The 18,056-nt window shown below is 51.4% G+C and overlaps 1 protein-coding gene across 2 annotated transcripts in view; it reads left to right on the top strand.

Annotated features, from left to right (window-relative positions):
- PRKCE (protein kinase C epsilon) overlaps positions 1-18,056 on the top strand; it is a 540,751-nt gene that overhangs the window by 504,256 nt on the left and 18,439 nt on the right. The window contains exons 14-15 of one of the 2 annotated variants that reach the window (XM_005575969.5): positions 6,595-6,741; positions 14,464-14,493. In XM_005575969.5, coding sequence (XP_005576026.1) covers positions 6,595-6,741; positions 14,464-14,478 — 162 coding nt within the window. In that variant the 3' untranslated portion in view covers positions 14,479-14,493. The remainder of the gene's footprint in view (positions 1-6,594; positions 6,742-14,463; positions 14,494-18,056) is intronic. The other variant, XM_005575968.4, reaches the window with a different exon arrangement.

The raw sequence follows: 18,056 nt of genomic DNA, 5'->3' as shown, positions 1-18,056 counted from the left end.
AGCTCACTGCAACTTCCGCCTCTCAGGTTCAAGAGATTCTCCTGCCTTAGCCTCCCGAGTAGCTGGGATTACAGGCACACACTACCACGCCCAGCTAATTTTTGTATTTTTAGTAGAGATGGGGTTTCGCCATGTTGGCCAGGCTGGTTCCTAACTCCTGACATCATGATCCACCCACCTCAGCTTCCCAAAGTGCTGGGATTATAGGCGTGAACTACCATGCCCTGCCTAATGTAAATTATTGTATACAAATTTTTGAAAGATCTAAAACCATTTTGTAGGTATCTGAGGATGCATGTACCATGTTTTAGAAAATTCCACATCAGAACATGTTACCCTTTTCTGTAGTTTTTTTTTCTCCTTCCTTTCCTTTTTCCCTCGCCTCATTCCGTCTTTCCCCTCTGCTCTTACTCTTCTCCCTCTCTCTTTCATTCGTTCATTCAATGAACTACTATCTATTGAGCGCTTCCAACATGCCAGGCATGGTGCTAGATGCCGAATAAGTATTGGTGAGCCCTGGTCTCTGCCTTGTGAAGTTTCCAATCCAGTGAGATTATTTGTTATTTTTAATAAATTAAAAATATATCAATATGTAGCCACAATTGGGATAAGAGAAGTGAAGGAGGCAAATAGAGTATGTTCATTCATGCATTCATTTATTAAACAAATATTTATTGAGCATCTAGTAATGACTATTTTATTCATTTATTCCATAAATATTTATTGGCAGGCATTATGCCAGGCACTGGAGATACAAAGAACACAGTCCCTGCTAACAGACTAGTGAATAAATGAACAGACAAATGACTGTATATTATACTCAATGGTAACAAGTGCAAAAAGACACATGCAGCGGCTCAGCAAATGAGGAGTAACAGGCTGCATGGGGAGCTCTTGGGTCTGGAAACACCTATCCCATGAGGGGACACTAAGGGGAGGTTTCAGTCAGGTGGCTACTGGGGGGAAGGATGTCTGTTCAGAAGGAACAGTGAGTGTGCATGCCTTGGACTAGAAAACATCTGCCAGGGTGGACAGCCCAAAAGGAGCTCAGGGAGAGTGGGTGCAAGGAGGGTGATGGGATGGCGGTGCCTGAGTATGCAGGGCTGCTGCTGCTTCTTTTTTTTTTTTGAGACTGAGTCTCACTCTGTCGCCCAGGCTGGAGTACAGTGGCGCAATCTCGGCTCACTGCAACTTCCCCCTCACCGGTTCAAGAGAGTCTCCTGCCTCAGCCTCCTGAGTAGCTGGGACTACAGGAATGCAGCACCATGCCTGGCTAATTTTTGTATTTTTAGTAGAGACGGGGTTTCACCGTGTCAGCCAGGATGGTCTCGATCTCCTGACCTCGTGATCCCCTGCCTCTGCCTGCCAAATGCTGGGATTACAGGTGTGAGCCACTGCGCCTGGCCTGAGTATGCAGGGCTTCTTATGCCACCATGAGAGCTTCTATTTGATTCCCAGTGCAGGGCTAGCCCTGGGAGAACCAGGCAGGGGAGTGACCTTGCTGGTACACCTAGAAGGTAGATCTGGCTGCTGGGGAGAGCATGGTTTGGAGGGTGCCTCTCCTGCCAGCCTCCAAAGTCCTCCGCCCTTGCCCCAAGCCAGTGAGAAGGCCTCAGGGGTACTAGTTTTATTTAGGGGAACTAGTTTGTCCAACTTTCCAAATTCAATGTGTGTTCTGGGCCGGGCCTCTCACTCCGAGCTTGGTTCTTGCTACTCATGGAAATGACTTCTGTTGCACTTTTCTGCCTTGATGTCTTCACACCCGCATTTCTCCTTGGCGCCCTGTGGCTCTTTGAAGCTTTCAGGATCCCTGCCTTGGAGCCTCCCAGCCACATTCACTGGCTCAGTCAAGCCCTTCTGTGTTAAAGCCCTCCTTGTCCTTGCCCTCTGGGACTGGGTCTCCTCTGGTGTTGGGCAGCTGCTTCTCCATCTCCTTTGCTACCCCTTCTGCTGCCCTCTGAGTGCCGACATTTTCAGAGGTTGACTCAGTAGTGTGTTCTCAGTGAGGCTTTTTTTTTTTTTAATACAAAAAGCTAAAACTTGTCCCCTTCCCTATCCACCTTTATCCTGCTCAGTTGATCCCTAATAGCAGTTTCACTTTCTAATCCACTATATGTATATTATGTATTATGTTTATTGTCTGTTTTCTTCCACAAGATTGAGCTTCATGAGGGCAGGAACGTTTTCCAGCCTATTTCTCAGACGCATCCCAAGGACTGAGAACAGTGCCAAGCACATTGTAGGAGCTACGTAACTGGTGAAAAACAGAAACAGCTCTTAGCTCTCTGTTCTTCCCATTTTATCACAGATTGCAAAGTTAAATGCCTGCAGGAACCCAGCAGGAGCCCTGGAAGGTGAACAGGACTGGGTGGGGCAGGGTAAATGGAGACCCCTGATGATCCCCTAGCAGCAATGAGGACCTCACCTCACCAGATCTGGCTTTCCAAGAGAAGCACAAAATCCAGATTTTTATGTAAAATCTCGAAACGTTAACTGATTATAACTAGTTCAGTGAAACGATTATAACTAGTTCAACTGAGAGCCAAGGAAAACTTCGACCTGGGTGCCTCTTGGGTGACAGTCTTTGAGGGACCCCTGCTCTTCCCAGCTCCTTGCTGGTGTCACTCACCGGCCCCTGTTCAGCCAGACCCATCTTCCAGCCTCCAGGCCTGTGTTTCCGGTTCCCTACTCACTTCCCCCCCTCGGCTGGCCAGGGGTCCCTCACATTCAGTATACACCCAAACAGCTCTGGATGGTCCCCCTCAAATCTGCTCACTCTCAAATTCCGTGGCTCAGTAAATGGCACCCTGTCTTCCTGTCTAAGCAGACCAGAAATGGGGTGCTATCCCTCTCTCCCCATCACAGCTAGCCAGACATCAAGTCCATTCCCCCTGCTAACCTTTTCCATCTGAGTTACCTTTCTCCATCCTCCTCCCTACTACCCCCATCGGAGCCACTACCACCTCTCCCTTGGTGAACTGCAGGACCTCCTAACTGGCAGGCGGGTGGCCCCTCTTGCCTCCTTCTTATCTCTGTAGAGTGATCTCTTAAGAATGCAAATCTAGCCATTTCATGCCTCATCCCCTACTTAAAACTCATCACATTGTGATTAAAGATCTTTATCTTCCACACAGCCTCCAGGGTCCTGCATCAGGCCCCGCCTCCCCCTCAGCCACTCCCCCTCATCTGCTGGGCTCTGCTGGACTATATCCAGGGCCTATAGAATGCAAGTGTCTTTAGTGTTCCTTCTCCCTGACCACTCTCCCCCTGTGCCCTTTTTGCCTAGGTACATTCCTCCTTCAGGTCTCAGCCTAGGTGTTGCTTCTCAGGGAATGATTTGCCAAGTTCCTTGCCCATCACACTGTCAGAGCCTGCTGTGCTTCTCTCGGGGCGTTCATTACAGTCTTCGCTAATTGATTCTCTAGCAATGACATGTTTCTTCTCAGCCTCCCTTACTCTTCTACATGCCCCGTGAGGGCAGGAACCATGTCTCATCACCACAGCACTTGATGCAGAATGGAGACTCGTGTGTCCAAAGGACGGAGAGGAGGGATTTTCATCGATGAGTACAGGGCACCTGCTAGGCCAGGCATTCAGCGAGACTCTCAATATCCAAAAGGGGCTCCCAGCCTCTTCCATTCTGACTTTCCTACAGGAAAGCACTTTAGGAAGGGCACGTCACCCAGTGGGAAGGAGCATTGCTTAGGGGGACTCAGTTGTCCAACTTTTCAAATTCTGTTTTGTTCAGTTTATATATTTAGGCCTTAAATATTTCATTATTTGCTTGCTTGTTTGATCGCATGCTATTTAAAAAAACACACACACAAAGCATAAAATGGGAAACAGTGAAAGGTGTCTGTCTCATCCTTGCTTCCATCTGCCCATTTCCCACACACTCTCTACTTATGTTTTGAGGCTTTTACATATCCTTCTGGAATTTCTTTAGATATATACAAGCAAATACAAATATAACTTATTTCTTTTTTCTGTATTATACAATTGTAGGAATGCTGTACACATATCTCATTTTCCTGTCAGTGGTGTATCTTGCTTTTTCCACTCAATGAGATCTTGCAACAGGCATATCTTCACTGGTTCTGCCTCTACTTATACTTTGGAGCTGCAACTCCAAATCACTGCAGAGAACTCTCTTGGGTAATTAACTTGGGGTGGACATGGGAGCTTTTGCCTCCTGATTCCTGGAGCCCCATCTCTTCCCAGGTCAGCTGAGTAGCTAAGGGAAAACCTCAGCTGCACCCGAGGCCACCAGAACACTATGCCCAGCAGAGCTGGCTACTATCCCAGGCCCCAACACCAGCCCATCACATCTCCCTGTGAGTCCCCTGCCAGCATACCAGCTGAGCCCTTTTATTTTGGAGACCTTAGAGCAGTGGCCTTTAACTAGGGGCAATTTTGTCCTATTCCCTTAGACATTCAGTAATGTCTGGAGATATTTTTGGTGCTGCTGGCATGCAGTAGGTAGAGGCCATGGAGGCTGCTAAACTGCCTGCAATGCACAGGACAGCTCTCCCCACCCACCCTGCAAAGAAGTATCCAGTCAAAAATGTTAACAGCACGAAGGCTGAAAAACCTTGACCTACAGAGATCCAGAAGTTAGAAGTCATGCCTAACCGGTTAACCAGTTCGTGAGGGTGAGACATTCATGAGAAGAGCATTTTCCCCCTGAGAAGAGCGTCTGGCTCAGGGGCAGCTTCCTGAGATGCCCAAACCTCTATGTTTATCCCTGACCCTGATATTTCCCCTCCCAGAAAAGGGAGGACGGGAGGAGCTGAGGAAGTGAGGAGTCTACTGCACCCTTGGCCTCAAAACACTTCATGCAGTCACTTGACTACAGGGCCAGACCAGGATTTCCATGACTCTAGCCACTGGGCTGTGTCTCCGAGGGCCTATGTGAAGGTGATGCAGAACTTTAGAGAAGGCCATTTGTATCACAGAAGTATGCAGTGCACAACCTGCGCAACAGTAAGTGGCTGTGCCACAGTCTCCCTCCCTCAGCACTGTGCCCTGAGACCCAACCTTTAGCCCCTCACTCCATCATCACGATTTACTGAGTGTACAATGGGAACCAGGCACTGAGCCAGGTTTGGGGCAGATAAGACAGATTCCTAAATCATAGAGCTCACCAAGGGGAAGAGATGTTTAGACAAATTATAATTTAAATAAACCAGAAGCATGGGGTCTACGGTATCAACAGAGGAAGGAATCTGGGGAGGCTTCACAGACAAGGTAGCATTTTGAGTAATTCCTAGAGAAGGCCTAGGGACTGGAAAGGGACTTTCAACCAGAGGGAAGAAAGAATGCAAAAGGACAGCAAGGTAGATAGACAGGGTTCAGGCTGAGGAGCTCCTGTGTGCCAAACTAAGGAGTATGGACGTCATGGTGGGAGCCATCCAAGGAGTTAAAGTAGGGGTTACCTTGCTGACTTGTAGATGAGAAAGATGAGGCACACTGGTACCATTCCTGACTCACGCCTACTCTCCATCCCTTTCACTCTTTATCTGGGGCTGTCCCCTCCAGTCGCATTGAACTCGAGGCCAGGTGCTTTGGTTCCAAGGGCACCAGGCAAGAAATAGTTAGAGGCTCTCTCCCTTGCTGATTAAGCCTGAAATTATACCAAAGATGTATTCCTTTGGATTATAGTTTATTCTCTCAAGTTCTTCTGTTTAGATATTCAGCCTTCACACTATGAAATGTGACATTTTGTCTCTAACACACATACACACACAACACACACGTGCTGTTATTTCGGGTAGCTATCAGAAATATTTCCACCCACTGGCACTTTTTTCCCCCAAGATTTTATTGGTATACGTGTGTTCGATTAAATTAATGTTTACCCTCAGGACTGACTCATTTAGTAGGAATAACAAGTTCACCTAGGGTGTGAGGCACACAAGACACCACCCAGAAAATATAAAACACATCTATGTGATTTTTACCTAGAAGCATCGAAAAGGAATAAGCCTTTTTCTTGTTTTTTATCTTTTGACCTTCATGAGCATTTTGTGTAGAGATTGCAAATTCAAACATAAAAACAGTGGAGAGGGGCTGGGTCCAGGAATAGGAAAGGAGCAGGAGGAGGTATTAATACATTTGATCATTTACCTGGTCCTTATTCCTTACCTCAAAAAGGACTGTTGACCTCTCCGTGTAAATGAGTTTATCAGACCGCAGTCTCCCTGATGAGAAGACCTGAGAATCTGAGGGCGATCAGAGAGTAAGAGCCAGAGTTCCTAATCCCAGCTTGGCCCCTTGCTAGCTGGGTGACTTTGGCCAAATTAGCTGACCTCTGTGTGCTTCTAGTGCCTCATTTATAATATAGAGACAATGATAGTACCTCATAGGCTGAAATGAGTTGATACATGTACTAGGTCTAGAATGGTGACTGGGACATAGTCAACTCTATGTAAGAGTTTAAAAACAAAACCCAACAGATGTGGCCCCTGAAATTGCAAAGAACAGACTCGGGAGGCGATGCTGAAGATGCTGCCTTGGCTGACGTCCATCTGTCCCTCATAGCCTGTGCTGGCCAGGCCTCTGTCACTAATTCCGACTCTGTCTTCATCCCCACAGTTCATGACGAAGAATCCCCACAAGCGCCTGGGCTGCGTGGCATCGCAGAACGGCGAGGACGCCATCAAGCAGCACCCATTCTTCAAAGAGATTGACTGGGTGCTCCTGGAGCAGAAGAAGATCAAGCCACCCTTCAAACCGCGCATTGTAAGTTGGTCCCCATGCATGCTCGGCACCGTGGGTCGGGCCCAGGTACTTGCGGGGCAGGCTTCGTGCACCCAGGAAGAGCGGTCAGGGGATGTCTATTACAGCAACAATGACAAAGGCCGGAGGTGGCTGAGGCTCTCCCTAAGACAGTGTCTTTAGGCCCCACGTGTTTGCTGTTGAAAACATGTAACCTACTACAGCAGCACCCAAGATGATGATTTACATGGGCCACAGGACACCTTTTGTGTTAATAGAGATTCAATTTATTTATTTAGATTGAAAATGACTAATGACACTAGTTTTCTATGTATGGCAGAGACATAAGGTTTCTTTATGAAGAACTGGGTTTGTTTTCTAAATGGGTCAGTTTAAAGGCAAATATTAATTAAATATTAGCCATGGTCATTCTGTGGAACTAGCACAGAGCGCGAAGCTGGGATTCACTGACTGGCAGCGGGAAGGATGGTCCTGCGGGGAGCTTCTGGGAGGCCCACTGCGTAAAAGCGCATTTCTGTGAGATACCCTCTCCCTTCTCGGCCGCACTTTCCCTTCTACCTTCCAGATTCTCAGGCCTGCTGTGATGCCAGTTGGAGGGGGCATGTAACACAGGGCAGTTGAAGCTCAGAGCTTTCAGTCTGGGCTTGATTCACAGAATAAAGACCGTGTCCTGGCAGTGGCCTTCTGCTGGAATGGGACGAGGGTCATGTTGCAGTCCTTAAAGTTATATAGTGTATGTGTCTTAATTCTGTTGTGTTGTAGCCCATTGAAGCAATCAGTCATTCAGACTGAAAATTGAGGTAGCCAGCTGGCAGGCTTGCTGGGAGGTGAAGGGGATGTGCAGTGTAGGAGTTTACTAGGCAGGGGCCCCAGTGCTGTGGGGCTGTGGAACTGGGGTCCCAGGCAGGGAAGACTTGCCATCAGGCAGTCAGCCCTCGGTCACCCGGCATACTGTCAGATGAGCCCCTGCTCCCCTTCTCCAAGTGCAGAAAAGACCTTCCTGTGCCTTGTGAACCATCAGAGAGGAATTCCATTCTATTCAAGGAGATTTTCTGGGGAGCCGTTACTGACAATGTTGTGATTCTTAGAAATGTTCCACGGTGGGAGTGGGGGTGGGGGATAGTGTCAGTGGACGGGTGGGGTCCAGGCCTCAGCCAGACTCGAGCACATGGGGTTGAACGTCCCCGGATGCTTGGTCCCGTCACCACTCCTCATTTGCTTCCTCCTTTGGTTTTCATGTTTTTGCTGGATAGCACAAGCTTGGAACAGCCCAGATTTAGGATCACCTTCTTTCTTTGTAAATATCACTTCCTCTTCAGCCCCTCTCCACCACAGCTCCAGGCCCACTATTCCAAGCCAGGAGGGCTTAGAGTCTAAGCTCCCTGGGCCAACTGTCCCCTGCTGCCACAGGGCTCCCTGCACATGCCACAGCCTGCCCGATGGCTGGGGGCTGAGGACCTCTGCAAGTCACCTTTAAGGACAGGATTAACTGTGCCCCTGGCAAAATAGGGGAAGTAGGACCCCAGAGGCCTAAAAAAGGAGGAGGAGAAACTAAAGGCTCAGATGGTAGGGTGAATTTTAATTTCTCTTTAATCTAAGTTAATCAACCCAAAGAAGAATGAGAAGTAGAGCTAAGAATCCAGGCCCAACTAACAGAAACGCAGGATGAGACTGAAGCTGAGGGGATTATCAGTGCAGGGCTACAAGATGACTTAAACTTGAGTCTCCAGATCTCAGCAAAACCACATTAAACCAGGCTTACGGAGCACCAGGCTCCAGCTGTACTGGCAGAGATGCAGGAGCAGCCCCCTCCTGCCTGGGGAAGAGTGGGGAGGACCAGTGGAGCCCCAGGGGGCACCGTCAGCAAGGGGTGTGAGGAGAGAGAGGGTCTGGGGTGTGGCAGAGGACGCCAGGGGGTTTTTGTTGAGAGGCCACAGGGTGGGAAGGAAGTAGGGAAGAACCTTAATCATAAAAGACACAAAGGAAGTTTTAGAGTGTGGATTCATGAAGAATCATCTCTCCCTGAGGTACAGCAGATTCCAGAACACTGCCAAAGCCCTTTCCAAAGCCCTGGCAGTCACAGGAATTCCTCACCGGGGCTCACAACTTTCAGTTTGAGACTTTGAGCCAATGAAAGTGCAGGCCTTCTGAGAGGCATCCCTCTTTGAGCAGCACGTGGCAGGAAGGGTGTGAAGAACAGGGGTGAGGTGAACAGGTGCGGAGCTGAGGGATGGGGAAAAACCTAGACAGAGAGGAGAGAGGAAGAGAGGGAAGGACAAACCGGGAGGGAGGGAGGCACATGACTTACTCCACTAACATGCAGGCGTTGCCTTGCCTCAGACAGGCAGGGAGCCCCTTAAAGCTCTCCCTGGCCAGAAGTGAAGGTGCTCCTGTGGGGAGGGGTATGAGGGGGCTGGGAGCCAGCAGGAGGAAATACATCCCTGAGTCAGGGGTCAGGCAGGAGTCCACCTCTGCCTGGACATCTAGAGCACAAGGGACCTGTGCTTTCTGTCCTTGGGCCTCTTGAGAGTTTCCTGCTGGGAGTAAAGAGCAAGAAAGACCCTGTTTGTTTTCTTTTGCCTGGAGGGTCAAGGAAGCCTTCAGGGTCCTTATCACCCCATGAGAGGCCTGGCAAAGAGAAAGGATGGGGCTGTCCAGGAGCTTCCGCCAATTTCAAAACTGCCTCAGTCTTCCTAAAGACTGACTTCGTCATTGCCTTGAAGGGATCTCCTGTGCATGTTCCCACTCCCCCTGCCTCCCCAGACCTTCAGAGTTCACCTCAATGCTCAATGCTGTGGAGAGGGGCGGGGTCAGGGGAGAGGGCATTGATTAGGTAAGTTTGAATTCAGTTGGGAGGAGAGAATTAGAACATCTGGAAAAAGGAAGGCTGAAACGGAAAGCTGACGTTGTTTAAGAGGTGTTTCTGGCCACACTTGGAGCTGAGTAATGTTGATCCTTAGAGAGTTCTCAGTGCAGGTCTTTAAAGACTTCTTCAAGTTGTTTAAATGTCTGACATTTACAACCTTGGTGCTAGAGATTTCTCTCAGGAGAAATACCAAAATTGGGGGAAAACAATAAAAAAGAGCAGTCCACATCTAGTTAGCAGGTTGGAAAAGTGACCCAAATCTGTCCCTAAGTCGAAAGCTCTTTTCTGAAAAATGTCAATGGCACCAGCCCGAGTCATCTGTGGGCTTGTGTAGAAAGAGCAGAAATACATTTTAAATAGGATGAAAGCCCAAGGAGTAAAGCCCATGGCAGTGATGCACATACTGCATTTCTCATCTCAGAAAACCTCAAAAGACTAACAGGAAAACTCACTTAAGGTTTCATGCGCCATCGCACCCCTGTAACCAACTCGGGGCTGAGCCCGGGGATGTGGGTGCCTGCCTAGCTCAGGTACCAGCAGTGAGGACAACTCTGTGCCACATGAGCAGAGTCAGCCTTACCATAGGCAAAACAGATGGCCACCCACAGAGGCCACTGGAGAGCCACGGGGAAGCTGAGGTGCACCCCACAGAGGCCACTGGAGAGCCACGGGGAAGCTGAGGTGCACCCCACAGAGGCCACTGAGAGACATGGGGAAGCTGAGGTGCACCCCACAGAGGCCACTGAGAGACATGGGGAAGCTGAGGTGCACCCCACAGAGGCCACTGAGAGACATGGGGAAGCTGAGGTGCACCCCACAGAGGCCACTGAGAGACATGGGGAAGCTGAGGTGCACCCCACAGAGGCCACTGAGAGCCACGAGGAAGCTGAGGTGCACCCCACAGAGGCCACTGAGAGACATGGGGAAGCTGAGGTGCACCCCACAGAGGCCACTGAGAGACATGGGGAAGCTGAGGTGTATCCCACAGAGGCCACTGGGGAGACACAGGAAAGCTGAGGTGTACCCCACAGAGGCCACTGAGAGACACGGGGAAGCTAAGCTTCATCCCCACAGAGGCCACTGAGAGCCACGAGGAAGCTGAGGTGCACCCCACAGAGGCCACTGAGAGCCACGAGGAAGCTGAGGTGCACCCCACAGAGGCCACTGAGAGCCACGAGGAAGCTGAGGTGCACCCCACAGAGGCCACTGAGAGCCACGAGGAAGCTGAGGTGCACCCCACAGAGGCCACTGAGAGACACGAGGAAGCTGAGGTGCACCCCACAGAGGCCACTGAGAGACATGGGGAAGCTGAGGTGTATCCCACAGAGGCCACTGGGGAGACACAGGAAAGCTGAGGTGCACCCCACAGAGGCCACTGAGAGACACGGGGAAGCTAAGCTTCATCCCCACAGAGGCCACTGAGAGACACGAGGAACCTGAGGTGCACCCCACAGAGGCCACTGAGAGCCACGAGGAAGCTGAGGTGCACCCCACAGAGGCCACTGAGAGACACGGGGAAGCTAAGCTTCATCCCCACAGAGGCCACTGAGAGACACGAGGAAGCTGAGGTGTACCCCACAGAGGCCACTGAGAGACACGAGGAAGCTGAGGTGTACCCCACAGAGGCCACTGAGAGACACGAGGAACCTGAGGTGCACCCCACAGAGGCCACTGAGAGACACGAGGAAGCTGAGGTGTACCCCACAGAGGCCACTGAGAGACATGAGGAAGCTGAGGTGCACCCCACAGAGGCCACTGAGAGACATGGGGAAGCTGAGGTGTACCCCACAGAGGCCACTGAGAGACATGGGGAAGCTGAGGTGCACCCCACAGAGGCCACTAAGAGACACGAGGAAGCTGAGGTGCACCCCACAGAGGCCACTGAGAGACACGAGGAAGCTGAGGTGCACCCCATGGAGGCCGAGAGACACGGGGAAGCTGACCTTCATCCCCAAAAAGGCCACTGAGAGACACGAGGAAGCTGAGGTGCACCCCACAGAGGCCACTGAGAGCCACGAGGAAGCTGAGGTGCACCCCACAGAGGCCACTGAGAGCCACGAGGAAGCTGAGGTGCACCCCACAGAGGCCACTGAGAGCCACGAGGAAGCTGAGGTGCACCCCACAGAGGCCACTGAGAGCCACGAGGAAGCTGAGGTGCACCCCACAGAGGCCACTGAGAGACATGGGGAAGCTGAGGTGTATCCCACAGAGGCCACTGGGGAGACACAGGAAAGCTGAGGTGCACCCCACAGAGGCCACTGAGAGACACGGGGAAGCTAAGCTTCATCCCCACAGAGGCCACTGAGAGACACGAGGAACCTGAGGTGCACCCCACAGAGGCCACTGAGAGCCACGAGGAAGCTGAGGTGCACCCCACAGAGGCCACTGAGAGACACGGGGAAGCTAAGCTTCATCCCCACAGAGGCCACTGAGAGACACGAGGAAGCTGAGGTGTACCCCACAGAGGCCACTGAGAGACACGAGGAAGCTGAGGTGTACCCCACAGAGGCCACTGAGAGACACGAGGAACCTGAGGTGCACCCCACAGAGGCCACTGAGAGACACGAGGAAGCTGAGGTGTACCCCACAGAGGCCACTGAGAGACATGAGGAAGCTGAGGTGCACCCCACAGAGGCCACTGAGAGACATGGGGAAGCTGAGGTGTACCCCACAGAGGCCACTGAGAGACATGGGGAAGCTGAGGTGCACCCCACAGAGGCCACTAAGAGACACGAGGAAGCTGAGGTGCACCCCACAGAGGCCACTGAGAGACACGAGGAAGCTGAGGTGCACCCCATGGAGGCCGAGAGACACGGGGAAGCTGACCTTCATCCCCAAAAAGGCCACTGAGAGACACGAGGAAGCTGAGGTGCACCCCACAGAGGCCACTGAAAGACACAAGGAAGCTGAGGTGCATCCCACAGAGGTTGTCCTTCTATTCAGGGGGCAGATTGCCATCACAAGACAGGATTTCCTTGGACTTAAGGCATCAAATAACTTGAGGACATGTGAGATGCCTTCCTAGAAGAACTGGGAAAGAAAGGGCTTTGACAGGGAAGAGGGAAAACTGGTTTAGATCCCAACATTGGGGAAAAGCCTCCAAGTCACCGGATCACAAGCAGCCAGGGACAGTGTGCAGTTGTTGGTCCTGGCTCTTTGACAGACTCCAAGTCAAAGGCAAGACACTGTGAGAAGGGAAAGGATCAAGTCCGTGAGCAAACACCGTCAGCCTTGCAATTTGGCGGTGGCCTCAAGGAGACATTGGGCATGTGTTTAAGCAAGCAAGGAAAGCAGCTGCACCAGTGCCCTAATCTGGCAAAACTGAATACCTCCAGGGTGATTCATTCAAGTGCCTGAAGCCCCTGAGGGAGCTCCAGGTTTCCTCTGTCTTGGGTTACCTCCACTTGCTTCCAAGCCATGCCCTTTTGGCATCATACCAGAATGCCACCAGTCTCCAGAAACCTGAATTAACCCACTCCTCAGCTGGCCATACTGAATCTGGGTGACCTGGGGGGTGCCCTGCCTGTCTGATACAGGGAGGATCTGGTTTTGTCAGGTGGTTGGTGCTGGAGGTGAGGCTGGGAGAGGTCATGTCACTTACAAAGAGCCAGGATGCAGTGGCATATTTTTCCAGAGCTCCTGACCCTCTCCACTCTCACTACAAGGACAGAGCCCCTTCGTGGAAGAACCTGCCAGGCACAACAAGGCTGTACTCTGCCCAGGCTGGCTCGCTAGAGGCTGGGGGCCCCTGGGTCACCACCACAGAGGCCGAGGATGCAACAGCACAACAGCTTTCAGGCCTGACTTCCATTCCTGCACAGGAAGCCTCGCCCCTCTGAAGCTATCACCAAGGAGATTGTCCAGATTCATAGCTGGAATTTGGCCTCTGGTCAGGTTCCATCACATACCTCAATTGGCTTCTGTTCCCCCCAGGCTTTTGCCTTCTTGAGATGTCTGCTAAGCTGAGATTTCTGCTCCCCTGGCTCCTAAGCCTCCCTTGTCTAACCCTTGCCCTGACTCACCAGCTGTCACTAGTCCAACTGGGTTTCCTGACTACAGGCCAACATCCCTTTGTACTAACCCCCACCCAGTGCAGTTTTCAGTGGCCTCTGCTTCAGCGTGGAGACTTTCCTGTCTTTCGTTCTCTCAGCTCTCTTACGTATTCTCCCTCCTCCACTTTCCCTTTTGTATTCCTGTTGTTCACCCTCTGTCCACCCACGTAATGAACTGAGTTTGTGCAAGCGATGTGCCATCAACACCAAACCAAAGACTTTGCACCATCACGTACTCAAATCAATTTTCCGGGGTGGCTTGCTTCAGAGCAAGGACACACAGTGGGGGCCTGTTTGGTGGCAAATACCCCAGCACTGAAGAGTCGGGGAGACAGGAAAGCCAGCAAGGCTGGAGTCAAAGCCTTTGATGCTGGAGAAAATCTCCAGCCCTAGAATTCACTGGTCTATCCCATGGGGGATTTCATCCCAAGATAATGGCATGGTCTCATTGCCAATGAAAGTAGCACATTTCGCTTTTGTGTTACCGGTGGGCTTGCCTTCTTTGGGGACTGTAGGGGCAGAGCGATGTGTTTGGTGTGGTTGAAGGGCACCATCTGACCTTGCAGATCTTGGGGACGTTCTGCTCACTCCTGGCTTCCCTGCTGTGTACGCATTCCTTCCCCTCAAAAGCGTTCAGCTCTGAGACTCTGGCTCCCAGGGCTTCAGCACTGGAATGGGGGGAAGCCAGCTTAGGAGGGAGAGATTTGCCTCCCCAGAAACCTAGTTGTCCTCAGTGAAAGCCAGAGGCAATGAGGGAAATGCTGGCCAAGTAAACTTCTCTTTGTGTACATGTTCTCTCTTTTCAAGTTTGCTTCAGTGTGAATGTCCCTCTTTAAGGTAAGGCCTCCAGAGTGGGGAGTCTCTCCAGGTAGGTGAGCCCTCAGGCCCGGTGACATAGAGGCCCCTCTCAACCTCATGATCCGTTTCCATCCAGCCATCCGCGCTGCATGGCGGGACCCCCGAGGGAGGCCTCTCCTGCATGCTCCTGCATGACTGGGCTGTGCTGAGAGAAAACCTGGGAAGTGGGCTCGAGACCCGCACACTTCACCAACTTAGCGACCTGAGGAGGAGCCCTGTTGAACAGGCAGCCCCTTCCCCTAAAGCCAGCCCACCTGCCTAGGGACCACCAGATAGCATGGGTTGTGATGATGGAGGCCAGTTATGACACCATCCTCATCCTCTGTCCTGGCAGAGCTGGGGCAGGAGCAAGGCTGGGTTCTGCAGCCCCTCCTGAGGACATCCCCGTGGACCGTGTCCACCACATCCAAGCGGCTTACCATCCTAGAGGCTACAAGATCCCTCCAAGAGCCAGGGCTCTGATCCAGGGCTGGAGGGCATGGGAAAAGTCCAGAAACCTGTTTTTGGTGGTTGGCCCAGCAGGTGGCATGGCACAGTGGACAGGATACTGGCTTTGACTTCTGAGAGACTTGGGTTGGAATAAAATTGCTGTCACAGGAAAGCCATGTGACACTCAGAATTCACCTCACCCCTGGACCTCTGGCTTCCTTGAGCCTCCTTATCTGTAAAATTGGGTTACTGTGAGAATTCTCCCCTCATGGAATTATAAACAGGAATAGCTGGGTACTGTGGTTCCTACCTATAATTCCAGCACTTCGGGAGGCCAAGGCAGGCAGATCACTTGCACTCAGGAGTTCGAGACCAGCCTGGACAACATGGCAAAACCCTGTCTCTACAAAAAATGCAGAAAGTAGCCAGGCGTGGTGGCATGCACTTGTAGTCCCAGCTACTTGGGAGGCTGGGGTGGGAGGATCGTTTGAACCCAGGAGGTTGAGGCTATAGTGAGCCATGTTCATGCCACTGCACTCCAGCCTGGGTGACAAAGTGAGATCCTGTCTCGAAAAGAGTTATAAACAGGAATAGATAATAAGTCTAAGCTACTTTGTGCACTGTAGATTCTCAATGAATTTTAATTTCCCTCTCTCCATTCACCACCCCTACCCTGGCCTTTTAAAGGCCCTCTTCTTCTCATCCCCAAACTCCAAGAATCAAGAGTTAAGAATTGCAGGAGGTTGGTGTGATGTTTGGAGGCTGGGTTTTGGAATCAGATGCAACCAGGTTCTAATTTGGGCTATGGGATATTGGGAAAGTCACCACTTCTCTCTGAGCCTCGGTCTGCTGATCATAGTACGGGGGTTTTAAATATCTACCACCCAGGGTTGCTGTGAAGAGTCAACAAACCTAATTACATGAAATGAGTAGCACAGTGCCTGATCCAGGTGAACACTTGGATGGTGTTGATGCTGATGGTGAGGAGGACAACAGGAGACTGAGGCCAAGGGAGGCTGGACTGCATAACACTCCTGTCCCAAAGGGACTGAGGAGCCAGGAGTTCAGATGAGGGGATGGCACCATCCAGCAAGGCACCAGCCATTACAGGGCAGAAAGCATCTGAAGACAGGGAAGGAGCACAGTTCAGAATGCTGAGGCACCCGTGGTGGCATCATTCCAGCACAGCCACTGGTATGAGCTGAGTGCCAAGAGGAGGGAGGTACTGTGCGAGGGAGGTACTGACTCACCCCAGGTGCCAGCATTCCCAGCCCTTTTTGCCTCTTGGGATGGCACCCCAAGTTCCCCCACATTTTCAGCACCCCCCACCCCCCGCCGGTCCCCTGCTTTTACTCTGTGACCATGCTTACCACCTTGACGTTCCCTGCCTTCATTCTCAGTAGTGTTTTTGCTGGGCACAGCTGTGCAGCTCTCAGCACCCCAGCCTTGAAGTGATAGCGGTCACCAGTGAGACCCTGTTCCAGCACAGCAAGCTCCCAAATATTTCTAAGCTAAACAGCCTCAGCAGAGCATCTTTGACTCCACACAAGTGATTTCACCATTTTAGAATTCCGATTGCAGGAATTTTGCCATTTGAGAATTCTGATTGCAGGAACAATGATTTTGCCTTTTGAGAATTCTGATTGCAGGAACGTTCCTGTGGCCTGGGGGTGGGAGGGCCAACGAACACATCATTTTCATCCCCTACCCCCACTCCGGGGAAGACTTTGAGGCCTGGGCTGGCCTGGGCTTGGCTGGGCACTTTCATAAGCTCCTGAGCTTTTCTTTATGTCTTAATGGCTGTTACTTTGGTATATGCCTTCCTGGGTTCATCAAACTAGTGTTTCTTGAACTTAATCTCCTCCCTGCCCCACCAGCATTTGAAGTAACACACACACAACTCACTGGGGAGCAGGGGAGGACTTCCTAGGCCATGCCTGATCAAGCCAGAGGACAGCAGGAGGAATCAGGGAACATTTCACAGAGGAGCTGGAACTTGACAGAAAGCTGGGAGGGGTCAGGAAGAAAGAACTGCCTCGGAAAAGGCATAAAAGGAGAAAGGGGAAGGCAGGATTCAGATCAATAATATTCAACAAGGATTTGTTGAACATGTCCTTTGTGCCCTTTGTGAAGCCCTGAAGCCCTAGAGGGAGAAGCTTGACAAAGGCAAGGAAAGAATCTTCTGCCATCACCCTAACATTGCCACCTTGAAAAGCCTCGATGGCAGAATACGTGGTAATGCAAAACACTTAAGGAATAATAGGCAGTAGGGTAAAATCTGGCATCTGACCCCTAACAGGATGCTCATTTGGGAGAGGGATTTGGGGCTTTGCCTTTCAGGGTTAGAGGACAGGGAGAAGAGGGCCTCCCCAAACAGGCTGGGAGCCAGGGTTTCTGTGGGTCCTGAGAGCCTGTGTCAGCCCACTTCCGGTCTTGGGTCTTGCAGAAGATCCTGTCCAAGTGGGGCTGCATTGCTGGATAAGTAATGCCCTCCTGCCCATCTCTGTGGAGAGGACTAAAGGATGGTCTAGCTGCCAGGAGGGACAGGGGTCAGAGCCTGGTTTGTGTGTATTGAAGTGAAGGCAGACAGAGCCTCAACCCTCCCTCACAGAGGGGCTCAGCCCTCCAGCCAGCGTCTGTTCCTGGAAGACTACAGGCACCAAGGGGCACTTTGCAAGCTGACGGGGTTGGCGGGGGCGGGGGTGGTTCTGCCCGCGTCAAGTGGAGGACCTTTGATCTCTGGAGGCATATATGTCATGGAAAAGAGACACTCTGGGGAATCCAGTTTTGCACTTGGAGGATCAGTGCCCTCTTTACTTCCCATTGTTTGTGCTGGGGAGGGGGATGATAACAGAATTAGGTTTGACCGAAACTTAACATCCCATTGTTATTCTGGAATTCTGGGATTTGACTAATACACAGTAGGTTTGTGAAGGTTCATTAAGTTTCCACATCAACCTCAGTCTCCTCAATGTGAGAAGGCCTGGCCACATAGTGGCAGCCCCCTGCCCTCCATGTTCCTCTGGCTACTCCTTTCTGGACCTACTCCACCTCAACAGCAGCTTTCTCGGAGCACAGAGCTTGGATGTCAATGGAGTATTTCAGGTGTGAGA

This window comes from Macaca fascicularis, chromosome 13 (assembly GCF_037993035.2).
Source record: "Macaca fascicularis isolate 582-1 chromosome 13, T2T-MFA8v1.1".
Taxonomy (NCBI): Eukaryota; Metazoa; Chordata; class Mammalia; order Primates; family Cercopithecidae; genus Macaca; species Macaca fascicularis.
This window is presented reverse-complemented; position numbering and strand designations above follow the sequence as displayed.